We start from the raw sequence: 19,793 nt of genomic DNA on the forward strand, positions 1-19,793 counted from the left end.
ACCGTGTGTGAGTGTGGTGACTGATCGATTCCTTTCCTCTCCAAAGCTAAAAAAAACAAAAACAAAAAATGAGAAAATTTTTTTAAAAAACATAACTATTAACCATTCATTATCAAGCAAGGAGAACCAGACACAAGAAGAACCAAATAGGTAAAGTGAGATTTACAATCATTTAATTAATGTCAAACGTAGTTTACAAATGGGAAAGACACGTACCATTTCCAAGAATATACAAGACAGAAAATAATTGTGACAAAATTCATCTTGTGCAAGTTGTCATCTTTGGGGCAGGTTTGAATCAACGTGAAAGCCAAGAATGGCACATTGGATCCAGTTCACTCTGTTGACTGTTTAGTGTTTCAAGAGGTTGATAGCTACGGAAGGAAAAAAAAATAAAGATCGCCAGTGGGGATGAGCTCATCACAGGAAGTCCGCTCATGCAGCACTTGGCCCAGATGCAGTGGTTATCTGAGGCAAAGGTGGGTTTACATGGTTGCACAGTGGATTGATCAGTTTTGCCAGAACAATGCCTTAAAGCCTATTAAAATGTGCACAACCAGAAAATGTCCCTTATGCATATGACCATCTTCATAAGTGTCATTTCTTTATATTTGACGACCCAGGGTTTGTGGACAGGACCACTCGTGTTATTTAAGAATGTTTTATTTTCTTTTTTTCAGCATTTTTAACAACAATACAGACGCCACAGAATACATAGTTTTACAAACACAAAGCACACCACCACCTCGGCTGCTGCTGCCAAAGGATAGGGGGTGGGGGTAAGCTGCAGGTTGGTGCCAGTTCAGCATGGGCCATTCCTCTTTTCCAGAGACTTTCTAATTTCGCTAGAAAAGTCTGGGACCCTCAAGTTGCCCTTTTTTGACCATTGCAGCAAAGCAGGATAAGAATGATGGAAAATTACCTTGTTGAGTATCATTTTAGGATCTGAACCTATTTCCAAGTGAAAAGAGGAGGAGAGTATTTGGAGCAAAAACCAGCAGCTCAGTTCTATTTCCCTGCTTGCTTGGCATGAAGTTTTGGGACTTAGGAATCTCTCCCATCCATTCAAACAAACAAAAGATCGTCACTTGCTTCTTTTTTAGAGCTACACTCAATTAGGTATTCTTCAGTACACCTAAATCTTGACCATTTAGTCTTGAGTAGTTTTACTTTTTTTTTCCTGTACAGTGAGCATTTTCTAACAATATTGTTTGTGAAAATACATAAGGCTTCTTTAATTCCAGCCATTTTTTCCCAAAACTCTTCTTACTAAAACAACTTAAATATTGTACACTCGTGTGTCTGCTAAGAAAACTGTATGTATTTAACTGTGTATGTACGCCAAATTGTTTAAAATCTAACTTTGTAAACATACACAAACTAAATGACGTGCTTGGGTTGCATCTTGAATGTGGGGATACATTTTTCCTTAAGAAAAGGGGTAGAAGTTTATCGAGAAAAATGGGTGGAGCAGAAGGGATGTTGGAAAAGAGCCAGGGTACACGGTTGGAGACTTGGGAGGTCGGGTGGTTCAGAAGTTGCTAACAAGTCCAGCTCCAGTTGAGCTAAAAGTTCTCAGCAGGGCTAATGTGGGTGACTCACGTGTCAGGATGTCCTCTGACTAAAAGTCCATCAATAGATGACACCCAATCAATCATGTCAGTGAAGTGGGGGAACGTCCAGTCTCCCCATGTTATCGTGGGAAGGTGGTCGGGAACAGTCAATGAGCGCTGCTCATGTCATTCATTCAAGCCAGCTCAGCTCCCCTGACTTTCTCTTTTGGAAGGTTTGGCGCCAACAACCTGGTCCACAGAGTTGAAGGGCGGGGAAGCAAAATGACAATGGAAATGAAATCCACAGTGGTGGCTGATGGACGGAGGCGTGCTCTTTACAAGTAGACACGCCGCAGGTCCCCGGGTGAGGTGATGGTGTTGCACTGAGGGCACAGCTTCTTGTTCCCCTGTGGACAAAAAAATGAAATACAGTTAAACTTGAGTGTATTTGTTCTAATGTAGCGTTACAACTCTGCCAAGTTACCTTACTGAATGCTAAACTATGTTTTTGAGCTTAACAAATGAGGCTTTCACACTGATGGGAGACCGATTCAAAGCGCTTACACGGAAGTTGGAAATTGTGTGTTTTGTAATGCCATGTCTTGACAGTTTACTAGCTCTCAACAGGTGGGGGGAAACAGTGCGTCCCCCCTTTTCCTTCACTTAGCACCACTCATGTTGGAAAGCAGCAGGGGATTAAAATACATGCAGACTGGGTGGGGTCGTTGCTGTCATCCGTCACAATTTCACAATTATCAACACATGTACAGTGCATAAGAATGCACAGAAAGCATGTTTCCGGACAACTTTATCATTAATTTGGTGGAGAGAGAGACAGATGTTCAGTTATGATTGTAACCATTAGAAAGGCATTAATTTTAACAATGTTTGTTCCTGTATATTTTGGTGAACCCAGAACATTTCAATACCCACATTTTTTTTTGGATTACCATATGTATCACATTGACATACAGTATTATACAGAGAACCCCTGCTGTATAGCGGGCCATTCAAAAACAGTCACGGAGTTGTTCTGAAGCCACTCCTTCGTTATTTTTGCTGTGTGCTTAGGGTCATTGTCTTTTTTTGAAGGTGAACCTTAGGCCGAGTCTGAGGTTCTGAGCACTCTGGAGAAGGTTTTCGTCCAGGATATCCCTGTACTCGGCCGCATTCATCTTTCCTTCGATTGCAACCAGTCTCCCTGTCCCTGCAGCTGAAAAACACCGCCACAGCATGATGCCCACCATGCTTCACTGTTGGGACTGTATTGGACAGGTGATGAGCAGTGCCTGGTTTTCTCCACACATACCGTTTAGAATTAAGGCCATAAAGTTCTATCTTGGTCTCATCAGACCAGAGAATATTATTTCTCACCATCTTGGAGTCCTTCAGGTGTTTTTTTTTTTTTTTTTTTTTTTTTCCCCCTAGCAAACTCCATGCGAGCTTTCATGTGTCTTGCACTGAGGAGAGGCTTCCGTCGGGCCACTCTGCCATAAAGCCCCAACTGGTGGAGGGCTGCAGTGATGGTTGACTTTCTAGAACATTCTCCCATCTCCCGAAGGCGTCTCTGGAGTTCAGCCAGTGATCTTTGGGTTCTTCTTTACCTCTCTCACCAAGGCTCTTCTCCCCTCTTCTCCTCTCTTTCCTAATCAAGTCCAATCAGTATAATCAAACACAGCTGGACTCCAATGAAGGTGCAGAACTATTTTAAGGATGATCAGAAGTAATGGACAGCACCCGAGATAAATATATGAGTGTCACAGCGAAGGGTCTGAATACTTATGGCTGTGTGATATTTCAGTTTTTCCTTTTTGATAAATCAGCAAAAATTTCAACAATTAAATTTTTTTCCTGTCAATATGGGGTGATGTGTGTACATTGAGGGAAAAAAAGAAATTTTAAGAAATGGCTACAATATAAAGAGTGAAAAATTTAAGGGGGTCTGAAAACTTTCCGTACCCACTGTACAGTAACATGTTTTTCCATTTTAATCTTAGTTGTCCCCACAGAGAAGAAAGAATATATGGCTATGAGTTTTGCTGTATACTTTGTTTGTATGTGTTGCTGCTTTGCATGTGTCAAAGTATCAGTTCTTTGAAGATTTATAATTAATATTCATGCTAATTTTCATTAGCCCATCTATGGCATTTCACATAATATGTCAGCATTAAGATGGGACCTTTTTTGTTAGACCAAAATATATGATTTGGTCGAACATTTTGGTGTTCAATTATACATTCATTCATCCATCATCTATCCATCCATTTTCCATACCGCTTATCTTCACAGGGGTCATGGGCGGGCTGGAGCCTATCCCAGCTAACTTTGGGCGAGAGGCGGGGTACACCCTGAACTGGTCGCCAGCCATTTGCAGGGCACATACAAACAAACAACCATTCACATTCACACCAACGGCAATTTTTTAGTCTTCAATCATGCACACTATGCATGCTTTCGGGCTATACAAGCCCAATTCCAATAAAGTTGGGACGTTGTGTTAAACATAAATAAACATAAATAAAAAAAGAATACAATGATTTGCAAATCATGTTCAACCTATATTTAATTGAATACACTACACAATATTTAATGGTCAAACTGATCAACTTTATTGTTTTTAGCAAATAATGATTAACTTGGAATTTTATGGCTATAACACGTTCCCAAAAATCTGGGACAGGGTCATCTTTATCAGTGTGTTACATCACCTTTTCTTTTAACAACCTTCAATAAACATTTGGGAACTGAGAACACTCATTGTTGAAGCTTCGTAGGTGGAATGCTTTCCCATTGTTGCTTGATGTACAGCTTCAGCTGTTCAACAATCCGGGGTCTCAGTTCTTGTATTTTACGCTTCCTAATGCGCCACACATTTTCAATGGGAGACAGGTCTGGACTGCAGGCAGGCCAGTCTAGTACCCGCACTTTTACTACGAAGCCACGCTGTTGTAGCACGTGCAGAATGTGGTTTGGCTTTGTCTTCCTGAAATAAGCAGGGGCGTCCATGAAAAAGACGTTGCTTGGATGGCAGCATATGTTTCTCCAAAACCTGTATGTACCTATCAGCATTGATGGTGCCTTCACAGATGTGTAAGTTACCCATGCCATTGGCACTAACACAGCCCCATACCATCACAGGGTTAAAATAAATATGACTGAACAACATTCAACAACATCATTCATTTCTTTATGGTTATGTTTTATTTAATGATAATGCTTTTCTGAAATGCTTGACAGTTTAATTTGAATCCCATTAAAATAAAATTAAATGTGTTTCGCCTAGCCCATGTTTTCTTGAAATAATTGTACCCATCTTTCAAATTCTGCCTGGGTCTTCAAACATATGAACACAACTGTGTGTTTTCTCATTTACGAAATAAAAGGCTATGAATTTCAAAATAAGAGCAAGTAAATAAAAAAAGTAATAAATGTTCAAATAAAGTGATTAACTTCGGAATAAGTCTTTAAAAAAACACTTTTGATCATATGGGTTGAAGCAAAATCATGCATTGTAATAAATGCATTATAAGGGTTTTGCAGAATTTTGAGGTAAACTTTGGGGGTGCGCATTATACACAAGAAATTACGGTAAATCAAAATAAAGTATTACGTGTTTAAATAAAGTGCTTAACTTCAGAGTAATTTGAAAATAACAAAATACAGATAATACTTCATGTTTTGATCATATGGGTAGAAGCAAAATTGTGCATTGTAAAAATGCATTATACGTCGGTAGAAGGGTTTTTGAGGTCAACTTTGGGGGTGCATATTATACATTGGTGCGCATTCTACACGAGAAATTACGGTAGGCTCTCTGCTTCTTTTCATTCAAATTTAGCATTTTCATAAAAAAAAATATTTTATGTCATGAAATATTTTCAACAAATAAAAACATCTATGTTAGCAAAGCTAAATTGATTAAAAAAAGATATAATGTAATTTTGAGACCTATCATTGTGTAGCTCTCAAAACTGAAAACTCGGCACTATAAACTATAAAATAGTGCAAATAAATGCAAATAACATTACTGATATAAATATTTACGAAGATTGCTGGGATAGCTAAAGCACGCCTGCGACCCTAGTGAGGATAAGCGGAACGGAAGATGAATGAATATACTTTACGATTAATTTCAGGTTTACGTTGCGTGCGTCCTGTGAGGCTGTTGTATTATTTCTCTTTGGACACTTAATTTACCTGCTAATTCGCCATTCAGGTTGCTCTCCAATGAAACGCAGTGACACCCAGAGTTAAGTTAAAAGTGTACTTTACACCTAAGGCCCTTATGCTGGTGTTTCACTACTCAACATTTCATGTTAGCTTCGTGATTAGCATCTTATCTCTTCTTGCTTAATGTGTTGTATGCTGAGCTACTTCTCGTCCACCTTTCGTGATAATGGAACATGTCAGTGTAACAAATTTGCCACCATGGAGGCGAGGATTAGTTACTTAAGAGAAAAGAGATTCCGTACCGCAGAAGCAAGCGTGGCAGGTGTGGAGTCTGACTAAAAATTAGCTTAGCGTGCCACGTAGCATCACCCCCACTCTTGCGAGCAGCTTGGAAAGGAGGGAGGATGTGTTTTCAGGAACATTCAGTTCCGTAACAAAATACAAACGTTCTGTAACATTCGGCAGCTCTGGAGCTGCAATTGGCTCTGGCTATAGAGGGTGTCAATGTGGGTGCGGTCCCATCTCTGGAGGGCGGGGGAGTTTTGATCTCAGTCTTTTGCCTGTGGTCCTGACTCCTCCTTCTGCCTATGAGCTACGAGCGGTTCCTAGTGCTGACAGCCCTCTATGATGGTGCTTTGCCACTCAGCTACTCTATTCTCAGCCAAGTCGTATTTTAAAGATCTTTTTTGACAAAATTATTTCGCACGTGGGATGTATTTTTTAAGTATGAAGGATGCCAGACAAATAAAGTATTGATTGCTTGATAACAACTTGTGCACGTGCGTGAGGTACATACCAGAGTCCTGAGCCAACATTCTTCACAGTGGACATGCCAGCACTGTATGGAGGTGAGTGGCATCGCGTAGGAGTCCTGCAGAGACAGAGACAAGAAGGGTTGGACTCCACATTCATGGGACACAAACATCTCAGGCATCTCGATGAACAAAAAAAAAAACCAGAACAACACTGTACGACAAAGACCAACCCTGACCAATTAGGTGCATCACACCACTGACCATGACGTGACAGAACCGGCAGCCACAAAACCACTGAGCAAGGCAGCATGGAGGGGAGGTGTTTCAGCAGTGACCTGCAGGTCATTTATGCACACACACGCACAGACAATATCAGGCAGGCAACGAGCAGCGACGTGGGGGAAGCAGGCTCAGGGAGGAGAAGATGAGGGAGACAGCCATGAATGAATCCAATTTTATTGGTGCTTGTTTGTTTTCCTCTCAAAAAGGATTGAGAAATGAGGGAGGAGGTGGTCAAGGGAGGGCGGGAGTGCCTTACCCTCCGTAGAGGCTGTGGGAGGAGCCTCTTTATGCTGCTGCTGTAGCCACCAATCACAAGGCCCCTGTACAGGTAGTACAAGCCAAGGGGGAGGGACTTAGGCTGCCTCTCTCTGACCTCACTGGCCAAAGCCCGGGGCCCTGGCCATGCCCCTACTCTCTTGATTTCCACACCTGCCTGGATAGCAGGCTTCCTCTGCGGAAGGGAGGGATGGGGGTATTGGGGGAGGAAAGGGGGCAGCATAGAGGCGGCTTGTCGTGATTGCACTCGCATTCACGCACAGTGCACTATGGATACAAAATAGGAAAGTCTCATACAGATGAGAGCATGTGTAACAGTGAGAGCCAGCCAGTGAGGACACAGCAATGAGAATATTTAACATCCTCTATGCCCAACAAAGGTTTCACAGATAAATGACAATTAGGATATCACTTAATCTTGCTCGAAATTAAATCTGTTTACTGAGCGGAAAGTGCATCATTAACTAAACAACCAGACCCCCAGTTATAAGAGGCCGTGTGCAGTGCTCACTTGTACAACCACATTATCTCAGTTGTTATTTTTACTTCCCTCCTCTAAAAAATTTTTTTGGGTTCAATTTAGTTGTACAGGTTTTAGGTCACAATGATACAAAAAGTGTGAAAAATAATATATCTGGGTCTCATTTATTTATGTCAAAAGAACCTCTCATTTGAACAAGGGTGTGTAGACTTCTTATATGGAGTGATGCACCGAAATGAAAATTATTGACCAAACCCCAAACTGAGGAACCAAAGGCTGAAAAACGAAAGGCGATACACCGAAATAAATTAATACGAAAAAAAAAAGAAAAACAAAGCGCACTGCCCCCGTGACCCGACCTTGGATAAGCGGTAGAAAATGGATGGATGGACAAAGCGCTTTACATTAATTAAAACATAAAAATAAATCAAATCCGCCAATTATTAATGATAAAATTATGCCAATTATTAGTACAACTTCATTATTGGCTATGACTGCAGAGCAGCCCAACCTATAGAAATTCACTTCCAGAACAATTTATCTCCATTTCAATGTTTTAAATTATGTCAAGAATATTACCGTGGGAAAGTTATTACATTATATTGTGGAATAGGATAAAATAAAAATTCTGAATAAAGTTTAATTTCACTACATAATTATTACTCTCTAATTATTAATAAATTATGGCTTCAATAGTTATTTTAATTCACTGCATCAACCTTGTAATGCTGGACGCCTTCGGAGACAAATGTCTTCTCTTGCATGCTCTTTTTCTATTTCCATTATTGCTGCAGAAATTGTGCAAATGTTCCCATTGTGGGACTAATAAAGGTGATCTTATAGTGTTAGGCATCGTTCAGAAACTCACGATTCAATTTCGTTTGTTTAATGTACAATGTAACTGGATATTCAGGAAAGATCTGTAACGCATTGCTTTGTAACGGTAAATGATTCTTTACTCTGAGGTGAACACACTCGCGCGTGCCGGCCATCAGTGTGTTCAACGTGACATGTTATGTACAGTCCCGTGAAAATGTATTGGCCCCCTTCCCAAATTCTTACAGTTTTGCATAGATTTCCCACTTTAATGTTTAAGATCATCAAACAAATATAAATATCAGACAACTACAACCCAAGTTAACTTAAAATAATGTTTTTAAATGATTTCATTTATTAAGGAAAAAAAAACTATTCAAAGTTACCTGGCCCTGTGTGAAAAAGTAATGGCCCCCTAAACCTAGTAACTGGTTGGGACATCTTTAGCAGCAACAACTGAAATCAAGCGTTTTGTATAACCGGCAATGAGTCTTTCACATCTCTGTGGAAATACTTTGGCCCACTCGTCCTTGCAGAAGTGTTTGATTCAGCAAAAATTGAAGGTTTGAGAGAATGAACGGAAGATTATGCCACTAAATTTCAATTTGATTCAAGTCTGAACTTTGACTAGGTCACTCCAAAACCTTCATTTGTTTTTGTAAGCCATTCAGAAATTGACTTGCAGGTGTGTTTTGGATCGTTATCCTGCTGTAGAACCCAAGTGTGCTTGTGTGTGTCAAACTAATTCCACATTTGACTGTTGCTATGATGTTCTTTTTCTGAAACGCTGAGCTACATTCACGCCAGATGAAACGAGACACACACATTCCAAAACGTTTCATCTCATCAGTCCATATAATATTTTCTTAAAATTCTTGGGAATCATTCAATGTTTTTTGAATGCAAAAGTAAGACAAGCCTTTATGTTCAGCAGTGGTTTTCGCCTGGTAACTCTGCCATGGATGCCATTTTTGCCCAGCCTCTTCCTTATCGTGGTGCCATTAACACTGACTTAACTGAGGCAAGGGAGGCCTGTAGTTCTTTAGAAGTTGTCCTGAGTTTCTCTGTGGCCTCCTGGATGAGTCATTGCTGTTCTCTTGGGGTAATCTTTGTGGGCCGGCCACTCCTGGTAAGGTTCACCACAGTTCCATGTTTTCTCCATGTGATGATGATGGCTCTCCCTTTGGTAAGCTGGAATCCTAAAGCTTCAGAAATGGCTTTTGTAACCCTTTCCAGACTGATAGATGTCAATTACTTTATCTCCCGACTGTTCTGGAATTTTTTTGGATGGTGTCATTTTGTTGCAGCTTTTTTTAGCCGTTTTGTCCCACTTGATTTGGTCTGGACAGATTCTGCTTAAGGGATTTCTTGATTGAACAGGTCTGGAGGGAATTAGGCTTTGGTGTGACCAGTGACAATTAACCAAAAATTGTGATTAGCCACAATTAGTTCAAGATTTAACAAGGGGAGTAATTACCTTTTCATACAGGGCCAGGAAACTTTTAATAGTTTTTTCTCTTAATAAATAAAATCACCATCTAAAAACATCATTTTAAATTCACCTGGATTATATTTGTCTGATATTTACATTTGTTTGATGATCTTAAAGTAGAGAAACTATGCAAAAATATAAGAATTTAAGAAGAGGGCCAATACGTTTTCACGGCACTTTATGTGGCATGTAATTTTGGTAGTTTTATTTGGTAGAAAAATAACTTTCTGTTCGAAACCGAAAATGCACTTTTGGGCTATTTTTTGCTGTAACATTTCGGCGGCTGAAATTTCGATGCATCATTACTCCTATCCACTGTATTTGTTTTTATGTTTGACAAAGTCCGTGTGAGTGATGAAAGACCGTGACAAATGATAAGCAGTACGGAGCATGTGTCCACAGGGCAGTGAGTAATCAATCACTGTGCCGTGGCCTCTGTATCACCTGGGGCACCCAGCGACCTTTAGGAAGTGCAATCATCTATAATTACCCATGTACACACACACAAGCACAAGATGCGGCTGCTGCACTCTCCACACATGAAGGATAACAAACTGGGTACTTGACACAAATAGGGGCACACAAACTCAAAGAGTCCTGCGGTCGGGGGAAGCGTCAGATATCCAGCATCCAATGAACATCAGCACTGACAATATGTATATGATATTGCCATAGATGAGCATGTAGCCTTTATTATTGATCTGTGAGGCTGATCAATCCTGACTACAAACATGAGGCATCTTTTAACCTGACAGCGCAATTTCACCAACCTCCACCAATTCGGGGCATCGATGTATGCTGACCGCAGTAATTCAGTGATTACATACGTTGACAGATTTCTACTCTATAGTAACATTCAGCAGTATCTTCTGTGTGTGTGCTACTTGATGAGAGGCTCAGACAGTGTTGTGGCAGTTGAAATAAGTTTTATAAATATGTAGTTTCTAAAAAAAAAAATTTAAATATAGCACTACCATTATTTTTTTAGTGATGCACCGAAATTACGGCAGGCGAAATATGCATTCTCGGTTTCATACTGAAAGACTTCGGTCACCGAAATAAAACAGTCGAAATAAGGTTTGTTCATTGCCGCTAGCTCTTAGCTTTGCCGGTGCCAATGCGCGAGAATAGAATTTTTAAGAAAGATTTGTTCTTAACAAGCAATGCCAGTCGGGCTTTGCTCATTATCCAGTTCAAATGACTGGGAGCTCACTATATTAGACACAACCCACAGTCACGGTTTGACAATGACATAGTGCACCACCATAAATCAAACATAAATGTGACAGTTAAATAAGGCACACACATTCAACAAGCTAGAGGTAACATAAACACATTAACAACCAAGATGAACGTCTATTACTGCAATAATAAAAATTTGCATGTCACAATGAATTGTGGGCACCGCATAGCTTTGCCATCATCATGCTAGCGGCTACTAGCAGAAACTGGACCGTCCCAACCTCCCTGCTTTCCGCTGTACGGGCATGCTATATTGCGCCGCCCCATCTATTGGGTGGTACAGTACACTTGACATATAGGTTTGGCTGGAACAGCGTTATAGCGGAGATTGCCCAACTTTGACGAAAAAACTAGCAGGCAAATTAGGACGTGTTTAATAGACGATGCTAGGCAGCCATAACAGGGACCGGGAAGCAGGAATTAATTATTACGACACGACTGCTACGTCACTTAAGAAAATGGGCCTATACATTTAAAAGTACATTAATAAATATTTATAATACAAGATATCCTATTAGTCCCACATTGGGGGAAATTTGCTTAATTTCAGCAGCAATAGTGCATACAGGAAATAAAAAACAAGCATGAAGAGAAGACATTTGGGTGCAAATGTATACGCCATTCCAAGGTTGATTAAATAAAAATTAAAATAACAAATATTGAGGACATAATTTATTAACAATTATAGAGTAACGATTATGTTGTGAAACTGAACATTATACAGAATTATGTTTATCCTATCCTATTTTTATCTGGAAGTGAAGACTCTAAATTGCCCGTAGGTGTGAATGTGACTGCAAATGGTTGTTTGTTTATACAGTGGGTACGGAAAGAATTCAGACCCCCTAAATTTTTTCACTCTTTTTTTTATATTGCAGCCATTTTCTAAAATCATTTAAGTATTTTCTTTCCACATTAATGTACACACAGCAACCCATATTGACAGAAAAAAAACAATTGTTGAAATTTTTGCAGATTTTTAAAAAAACAAAAACAAATATCACACAGCCATAAGTATTCAGACCCTTTGCTTAGTATTTAGTTGAAGTACCCTTTTGAGCTAATACAGCCATGAGTCTTTTTGGGAATGATGCAACAAGTTTTTCACACCTGGATTTGGGGATCCTCTGCCATTCCTCCTTGCAGATAGATTCTCTCCAGTTCTGTCAGGTTGGATGGTGAACGTTGGTGGGCAGCCATTTTCAGGTCTTTCCAGAGATGCTCAATTGGGTTTAAGTCAGGGCTCTGGCTGGGCCATTCAAGAACAGTCACGGAGTTGTTCTGAAGCCACTCCCTCGGTATTTGAGCTGTGTGCTTAGGGCCATTATCTTTTTTGAAGGTGAACCTTCGGCCCAGTCTGAGGTTCTGAGCACTCTGGAGAAGGTTTTTGTCCAGGATATCCCTGTACTTGGCCGTATTCATCTTTTCTTCGCTTGCAACCAGTCTCCCTGTCCCTGCAGCTAAAAACCACCCCCACAGCATAATGCTGCCACCACCATGCTTCACTGTTGGGACTGTATCGGACAGGTGATGAGTAGTGCCTGGTTTTCTCCACACATGCCACTTAGAATTAAGGCCAACAATTTCTATCTTGGTCTCATCAGACCAGAGAATCTTATTTCTCACCATCTTGGAGTCCTTCAGGTGTTTTTTTTTAGCAAACTCAATGCGGGCTTTCATGGGTCTTGCACTGAGGAGAGGCTTCCATCGGGCCACTCTGCCATAAAGCGCCGACTGGTGGAGGGCTGCAGTGATGGTTGGCTTTCTAGAACTTTCTCCCATCTCCTAACTGCATCTCTGGAGCTCCGCCACAGTGATCTTTGGGTTCTTCTTTACCTCTCTCACCAAGCCTCTTCCCCCCCGATTGCTCAGTTTGGCCGGACAGCCAGCTCTAGGAAGGGTTCTGGTCGTCCCAAACGTCTTCCATTTAAGGATTATGGAGGCCACTGTGCTCTTAGGAACTTTAAGTGCAGCATTTTTTTGTAACCTTGGCCAGATTTGTGCCTTGCCACAATTTTGGCTCTGAGCTCTTCAGGCAGCTCCTTTGACCTCTGTAAGGTCTTACATCGACAGGGGTGTGGCTTTCCTAATCAAGTCCAATCAGTATAATCAAACATAGCTGGACTCCAATGAAGGTGTAGAACCATTTTAAGGATGATCAGAAGAAATGGAGAGCACCAGAGTGAGTGTCACAGCAAAGGGTCTGAATACTTATGGCTGTGTGATATTTAAGTTTTTCTTTTTTAATAAATCAGCAAACATTTCAAGAATTAGGTTTTTTTTCCTGTCAATATGTAGTGCTGCATGTACATTAATGAGGAAAAAATTAACTTAAATAATTTTAACAAATGGCTGCAATATAACAAAGTGTGAAAAATTTAAGGGGGTCTGAAAACTTTCCGTACCCACTGTATGTGCCCTGCGATTGGCTGGCGACCAGTTCAGGGTGTACCCTGCCATTCGCTCGAAGATAGCTGGGATAGGCTCCAGCACACCCGCGACCCTAGGGAGGATAAGCCGTACAGAAAATGGATGGATGGATGGATGAATACAGGTTGGCTGTTTTATTAATGCCTGGCATAGTTTTATAATAATTGGCGGGTTTTATTTATTATATTTTAATTAATGTAAAGCGCTTTGTGTTGCATTTTTTTGTGTGAAAAGCGCATACAAATAAAGTCTGATTGATTGATCATTTCTTTCAGTGTTTTGCCATTTTTGGTTTTTGTTTTGGTCAAGAATTTTCATTTCAGTGCATCACTATAATTTTTGTTTCAGATGGTTATGTAAGATTACTTTAAGACGACAAATCTTGAAGAACATAAAGCGCTTGTCTACACACTAAGTTGACTTGTAAAGCTATGCAGCTTTCCAACTCCCAATAACATAAAAAACACCACACCATGGCAGTCAAATAATCAGAAAGCAATTACCGCAAAATGAGATATACAGTGGGAGAAAAAAGTATGTATTATGAACCCTTTGGAATTTCTTAAATTTCTGCATTAGTCATAAAATGTAATCGGAGCTTCGTCAAAATTACAAGAATAAACAGAGTGCTTAAATTGATACCACACAAACAATTGTTTTCATATTTATATAGAGCATAACATTCACAGGATTGGATTTATCAACCGTTTGAAAGTCCTTTGGCAGCAATAACCTCAACCAAACGTTTCCTGTAGTTGCAGCTCAAATGTGCACAATGATCAGGATGAATTTTGGACAATTTCTCTTTACAAAATTGTTACAGTTCAGCAAGATTCCCTGGATGTTTTGTGTGAATAGCTCTCTTGAGGTCATGCCATAGCATCTCAATCAGGTTGAGGTAGGGACTTTGACTGGACCACTCCAGAACACATTTTCTTCTTCTAATACCATTCTGTTGTTGATTTGATTTTGTGTTTTTGATCCTCTTGACTTCAACTATTGGACAAATGCCCTTTAGTTCTTTGGCAAAATATCTTGTTACATTTCTCTATAAAATAAAAATGTATTTTTCCATTGATGATAGCAAGCTGTCCAGGCCCTGAGGCAGCAAGCACGCCCATACCATGATGCTCCCTTCACCATGCGTCACAGTTGGGATGATGGTGGTGTGTTCCTCCCAAACAATTCAACTTTGGTTTCATCTGTCCACAGAATATTATGCTTTGTATTTGGGATATCCAAGTGCTCTTGAGAAAACTTCAAACATGCAACAATGTTTATTTGGACAGCAATGGCTTCCTCCTCGGTGAATGAACCATATTTTTGTTTAATGTTTTACCTATGGTAGATTTGTCAACAGAAATGTTGGAATCTGCTAGTGACTCTGAGTTGACACTCTAGGGTTCTTTTTTTTTACCTCATTGAGCACTCTGCGCTGTGCTCTTGCAGTCATCTTTACAGGACAGCCACACCTTGGAAGAAAAGCAACAGTGCTGAACTTTCTCCATTTATAGACAATTTGTCTGTGTACTGATGATCAGGACTTTTAGAAATACTTTTGCAACCTTTTCCAGCTTTATACAAGTCAACAATTCTTAATCGTAGGTCTTCTGAGAGTTCTTTTGAGCGAGGCATGGTACAAATAAGGCAAAGCTCCTTGAGAGGCAGAAATTCTAACTTGGTGTGCTTTCTAGTAGCCAGAGCAGCTTTAAGCCACACCTCCACTCCTGTCTCATTGACTGAACTCCAGCTTGGTTCACACCAGACTCTAATCAGCTCTTGGAGAATCAGTAGCCTAGAGGTTCACTTACTTTTTCCACCCGGTCATGTGAATGTTTACATGTTATTTTCAATAAAAATACAAAAACATATAAATGTTTGTGTGGTATTAGTTTAAGCAGACTGTTATTTAGATGACGATCAGACCACATTTTATATGACCAATTTCTGGAGAAATTCCAAAGGATTCACATACATTGGGAAATATATAGCACCTCCCTTAAAATCCCTTTGGAAGGGGTACAAAGTTGTCAGTTGTCGGTCACAAATGAGGCTAAGAGGACCTGACAAATTCCTAGCTCTCCCATTTCCTTTCATGCTCATAGTAAAACATCCAAGGACATGAACAGCAAAATGCACCCTCAGACAAAAGGCAGTATCACACCACTCATGAGCAAGTTCCATCTATATTCTATACTCACCATGCAGATGAGACACTTGTATCGATCTCCTCTCAGTATTTGCTTCTCCAGCTCTCTGATTCGAGCCTTCAGAGCCTCCATGGTGGTAGCTGTGGACTCATCCTCTGTTACTCTGAGGAGGGGCAAGAAAAAAAGAAGAGAATGATAACTAATTCAATTACAAGATATCACCAACACCATTATGATTATATACTTGGGTGGCATAAAAAAATAGGTCCTTAGATTCATCGCAATGCAGATGTAAACAATTCAGAATTGATTAATATATTTAAATAAATGAATATTAAATAATTTTGGAAGATCAATGTGCCGCATATTAAGAGTGCTGTAAGTGAAAGGGCTTTGCCATATCATACCATCCATGATAAATAGACTTTACACCGATGTGATCGGCCTGATCGGTATCCGCCGATAATTAGCAGTTTATGCTGAATGGCTTTAATGTCATAATTCGGCGATCCAATCAATGACGTCATTAATCGGCTCCGCAAAAGACATTTACTCCGCGTCGCCATCGTGTACAGTACATTTGAATTCAAAAGCTAGTTTATTTTCAGCCCTGTTACGTGTCTTCTGACGTACTACTGTAAATATCTGACAACCCATAAAGTTATGAAAAAAAACATGTTGGCGGTGTGGGACAGACAACACGTCTGAGACATGTAATGCGTGCATCAGACTACAAGACGAATTTGGTCTGTCAGACGACTGCAATAAAATCTTGTATCCCGATACCACCGCATCCCGTCTTTTACGATCACTGGGCTTTATCTTGTCAACTCAAACGCAACCGGATACACTCATTACCATGGTGATGACTACAACAATGGATCACGTCGTGTGTATTATAAGAACAAAATGGGGAAAAACCTTCACCTTCCAGGGGTGCCGTACTTACTACTTACCATGGCGACGACATTGCGGAGTTATAAAAACAAAATGGGGAAAAACGTGTGGTGGTGGTCACCGGTGCTCGGGAGATTACGTTCATTTAAGGCTTGCTTGAGGTATGTTCATATACTTTTAATACGATACGGCTTGCAAGCAGGCAACAAAACATTATGTAGCCTAGCAAGCTAGTGCTAGCACTAACGGTTGTGCGTAAACATGCTGGTGTTCTGTTGAATCATGCTCTAGCGTTTCGGTGTGTGTGTAATTTAATTACAATAAAGTAATTCAACTACAGTATGTTAGCACCCATTATTTCTGTCATGTTGTAATGTTGGTTTGACTTGACTGATTAGAATACATGTCCTGACTAGAGCAGTGATTTCCGACCTGGAGGGAAGGCACATATTTTACAATTGGAAAATCTCACGGCACACCAACAAACAAAAATGTCCCAAAAAGTAGACGCACAGTAATTACTGTATGTACTTCCTGCCATCTAATAGAAGAGCATTAATTTGTTCTGTCTGTCACTATACCTTACTGGCATCAATAGAGGAACAAAGATACATTATTTCTTGTAAATGAATAATTTTTTGAGAAGCAATTTCCAACAGCACACCTGAAGATTGCTCATGGTAGACTAATGTGCCACGGCACACTGGTTGGGAATCACTGGACAAGAGAAGATACTCAGTATACAATACATAAGTATATACAGTAAATGAAAAAGTCATTTAAATAAGACACATTTCTCCATCTTGTGATCAGATCGGTGATCGGCTATTGTTTTTTTAAACTCACTGATTGGTCCCAATAATCCTGATCGTGAAAAGCCTAATGATAATGCCAACATTTTTATCTGACTAGACTCAAACATGTAATACCGCATTACTACATTGATGGATACATACATGCATGCATGCACACAAGGACATGTAATAAGTTAGTTAAGCCACAAAATTTCTAAAAGAGCAGAGCAGCAGCCTGTGCTGACAATGTACCGAAAAGGGGAGAGAATTAATATTCAAAGTTCTGTTTAATGACTCCCGGATGTCCTCAAAATAATTCACAATACATGATAAAAAAGCATATCGTTACAAAAAAGGGCAGCATATGGGAATCACCGCGCCAACCTAAGCCACCTGAGTGAAAAACGCAGTGCAGCTCATTTTACAGTGCCTTGAAAAAGTATTCAAAGCCCTTGAACTTTTTCACATTTTGCCACCTTACAACCACAAACTTGATGAATGTTTTTTATTGAGATTTTATGTGGTCGACCAACACAAAGCAGCACATAATTGTAAAGTGGAACGGAAACAATATATTGATAACATTTTAGGCAAATAAAACTGAAAATTTTGTGTTCAACCCTCCTGCGTTAATACTTTGTAGAGTCACCTTTTGCTGTAATTACAGCTACAATTCATTTGGGTATGTTTCTAACAGCTTAGCTTGTAAAAGACCATTTAGCTTATTAGCCTTGATTCGTCTTCTAATCCTATAAAGTGTGCATCATCTTTAAAAACAAGACAGATTAACTAGTTTTTTAACTTGCACATCTGTGAAGGCACCATTAATACTGAATGGTACATATAGGTTTTGGAGCAACATATGGTGCCATCCAAGCAACGTATTTTCCCCAGCTTATTTCAGCAAGACAATGCCTAGCCACATTCTGCACGTTACAACAGCGTGACTTCGTAGTAGAAGAGTGCGAGTACTTGACTGGCCTGCCAGCAAGTCCAGACCTGTCTCCCACTGAAAATGTCTGGCACATTACAAATACAACGATGGAGACGATTCAAAATACGACGACGGAAACCTCGGACTGTTGAGCAACTGTAACTGCAAAGTTGTACAACAAGCAAAAATTATAAATAATTCTACCAACAAAGCTTCAACAATGCAGTTCCCAAATGCTTATTGAGTGTTATTAAAAGGAAATGTCATGTAAAACTGGTAAACATGCCCCAGTTCCACCTTTTTTGGAAAGTGTTACAGGCATGAAATTCAAAATGAAAAGTTCATCTTGTATTTGTAGTGTATTCAATTGAATAGAGGTTGAAAAGGATTTGCAAATTGCATTCTGTTTTTTTTATTTATTTCACACAACATCCCAACTTCACTGAAATTGGGGTTTATATTATACAGTGAATCCAATTAATTGTGGGGGATACGTTTCAGACCCACTTACAATAGGTAAACATCAGTGATATAGAGAGAACAAAATCTTTTTTTTTTTTTTTTTTTTTTTTGCATAGTTCTACCCTTCCCACAAGCTTTAAATACAAAAATTAAAACACACTTCAACATATTAAAACACACTAAAGTATTCCTCTTCTCATACTCGTCAAGAAATACAGTTGAAAACAAAAGTTTACATATATCATATAAAAAGACCCCCCCCCCGACATGAAACAAGACTTTTTTTGGTCAATTAGGATAAGAAAAAATTATTTAATTTGCTAAATGCCAGAATAATGAGGATTTTCCATTACTTCAAAGCCATAACTTCAGAAAAACTGTAGTAAACATGCCGTTGTAGTAAGAATGTGCGGCCCCCTTCTTTGCCTGAGAAACGTTACCACCCATTTCAGCCAGCCAAGTGTCAATCTGTCTTCATACATTTCAGCTTCACTCGTCTTAAAAATGAGATCGTTAAAATCTTTAGCAAACATTCTATTGGCAAAGTAAGGGCACAAATCTAAGATGTACAGTATGGTCAGTGAAAATACAAACTAAAACCCATCAGAGCATTGCTCTCTGCCACAGCCAGTTAACAGATGCCTTAACTACACTGACACACCGTGATGAAACATTTAAGTCACTATTGATTTTCCCTCCACTCTCCCCAATGTGTGTCCCCCTGTATGCAGTTCTCAAACAGCAAGAAGGAACATCAATAAGGTGGTTTATAAGTGCATGTGAAAAATTGAGGTAAAGGACTAGAAATGTGCATGGGAAGGGGGTGCAGAAAGGGAAAGATATGTCTGTGCAACAATGAGCTAAAGATTGAAAGGGAAGAACATGAAGGCCAAGACAAAAATGACGAGAAGTTCACGAGTCGGGAGAAGGTTGGGGGTGGGTGGTGGGGGTTGGTGAAAGCTGGCTTCATCACTTGGTAATTGGGGACAGATTCAATTATTTGTAGAAACCACATGGAAATCTCTCTGCATTCTTCCAGCTGAAGCACCAAATTTAGTA

At 39.8% G+C, this 19,793-nt stretch overlaps 1 protein-coding gene across 2 annotated transcripts in view; it reads right to left on the minus strand.

The window, feature by feature from the left end:
* Window positions 1-645: 645 nt before the first annotated feature.
* The window catches only part of rnf220a (ring finger protein 220a), a 176,507-nt gene continuing 157,359 nt past the window's right edge, over window positions 646-19,793 (minus strand). For both annotated transcript variants that reach the window (XM_061693486.1, XM_061693484.1), the window contains 3 exons: window positions 15,699-15,810; window positions 6,520-6,594; window positions 646-1,960 (listed from right to left, as the gene is read on the minus strand). In XM_061693486.1, coding sequence (XP_061549470.1) covers window positions 1,889-1,960; window positions 6,520-6,594; window positions 15,699-15,810 — 259 coding nt within the window. In that variant the 3' untranslated portion in view covers window positions 646-1,888. The remainder of the gene's footprint in view (window positions 1,961-6,519; window positions 6,595-15,698; window positions 15,811-19,793) is intronic.

This window comes from Phycodurus eques, chromosome 13, assembly GCF_024500275.1.
Source record: "Phycodurus eques isolate BA_2022a chromosome 13, UOR_Pequ_1.1, whole genome shotgun sequence".
NCBI lineage: Eukaryota > Metazoa > Chordata > Actinopteri > Syngnathiformes > Syngnathidae > Phycodurus > Phycodurus eques.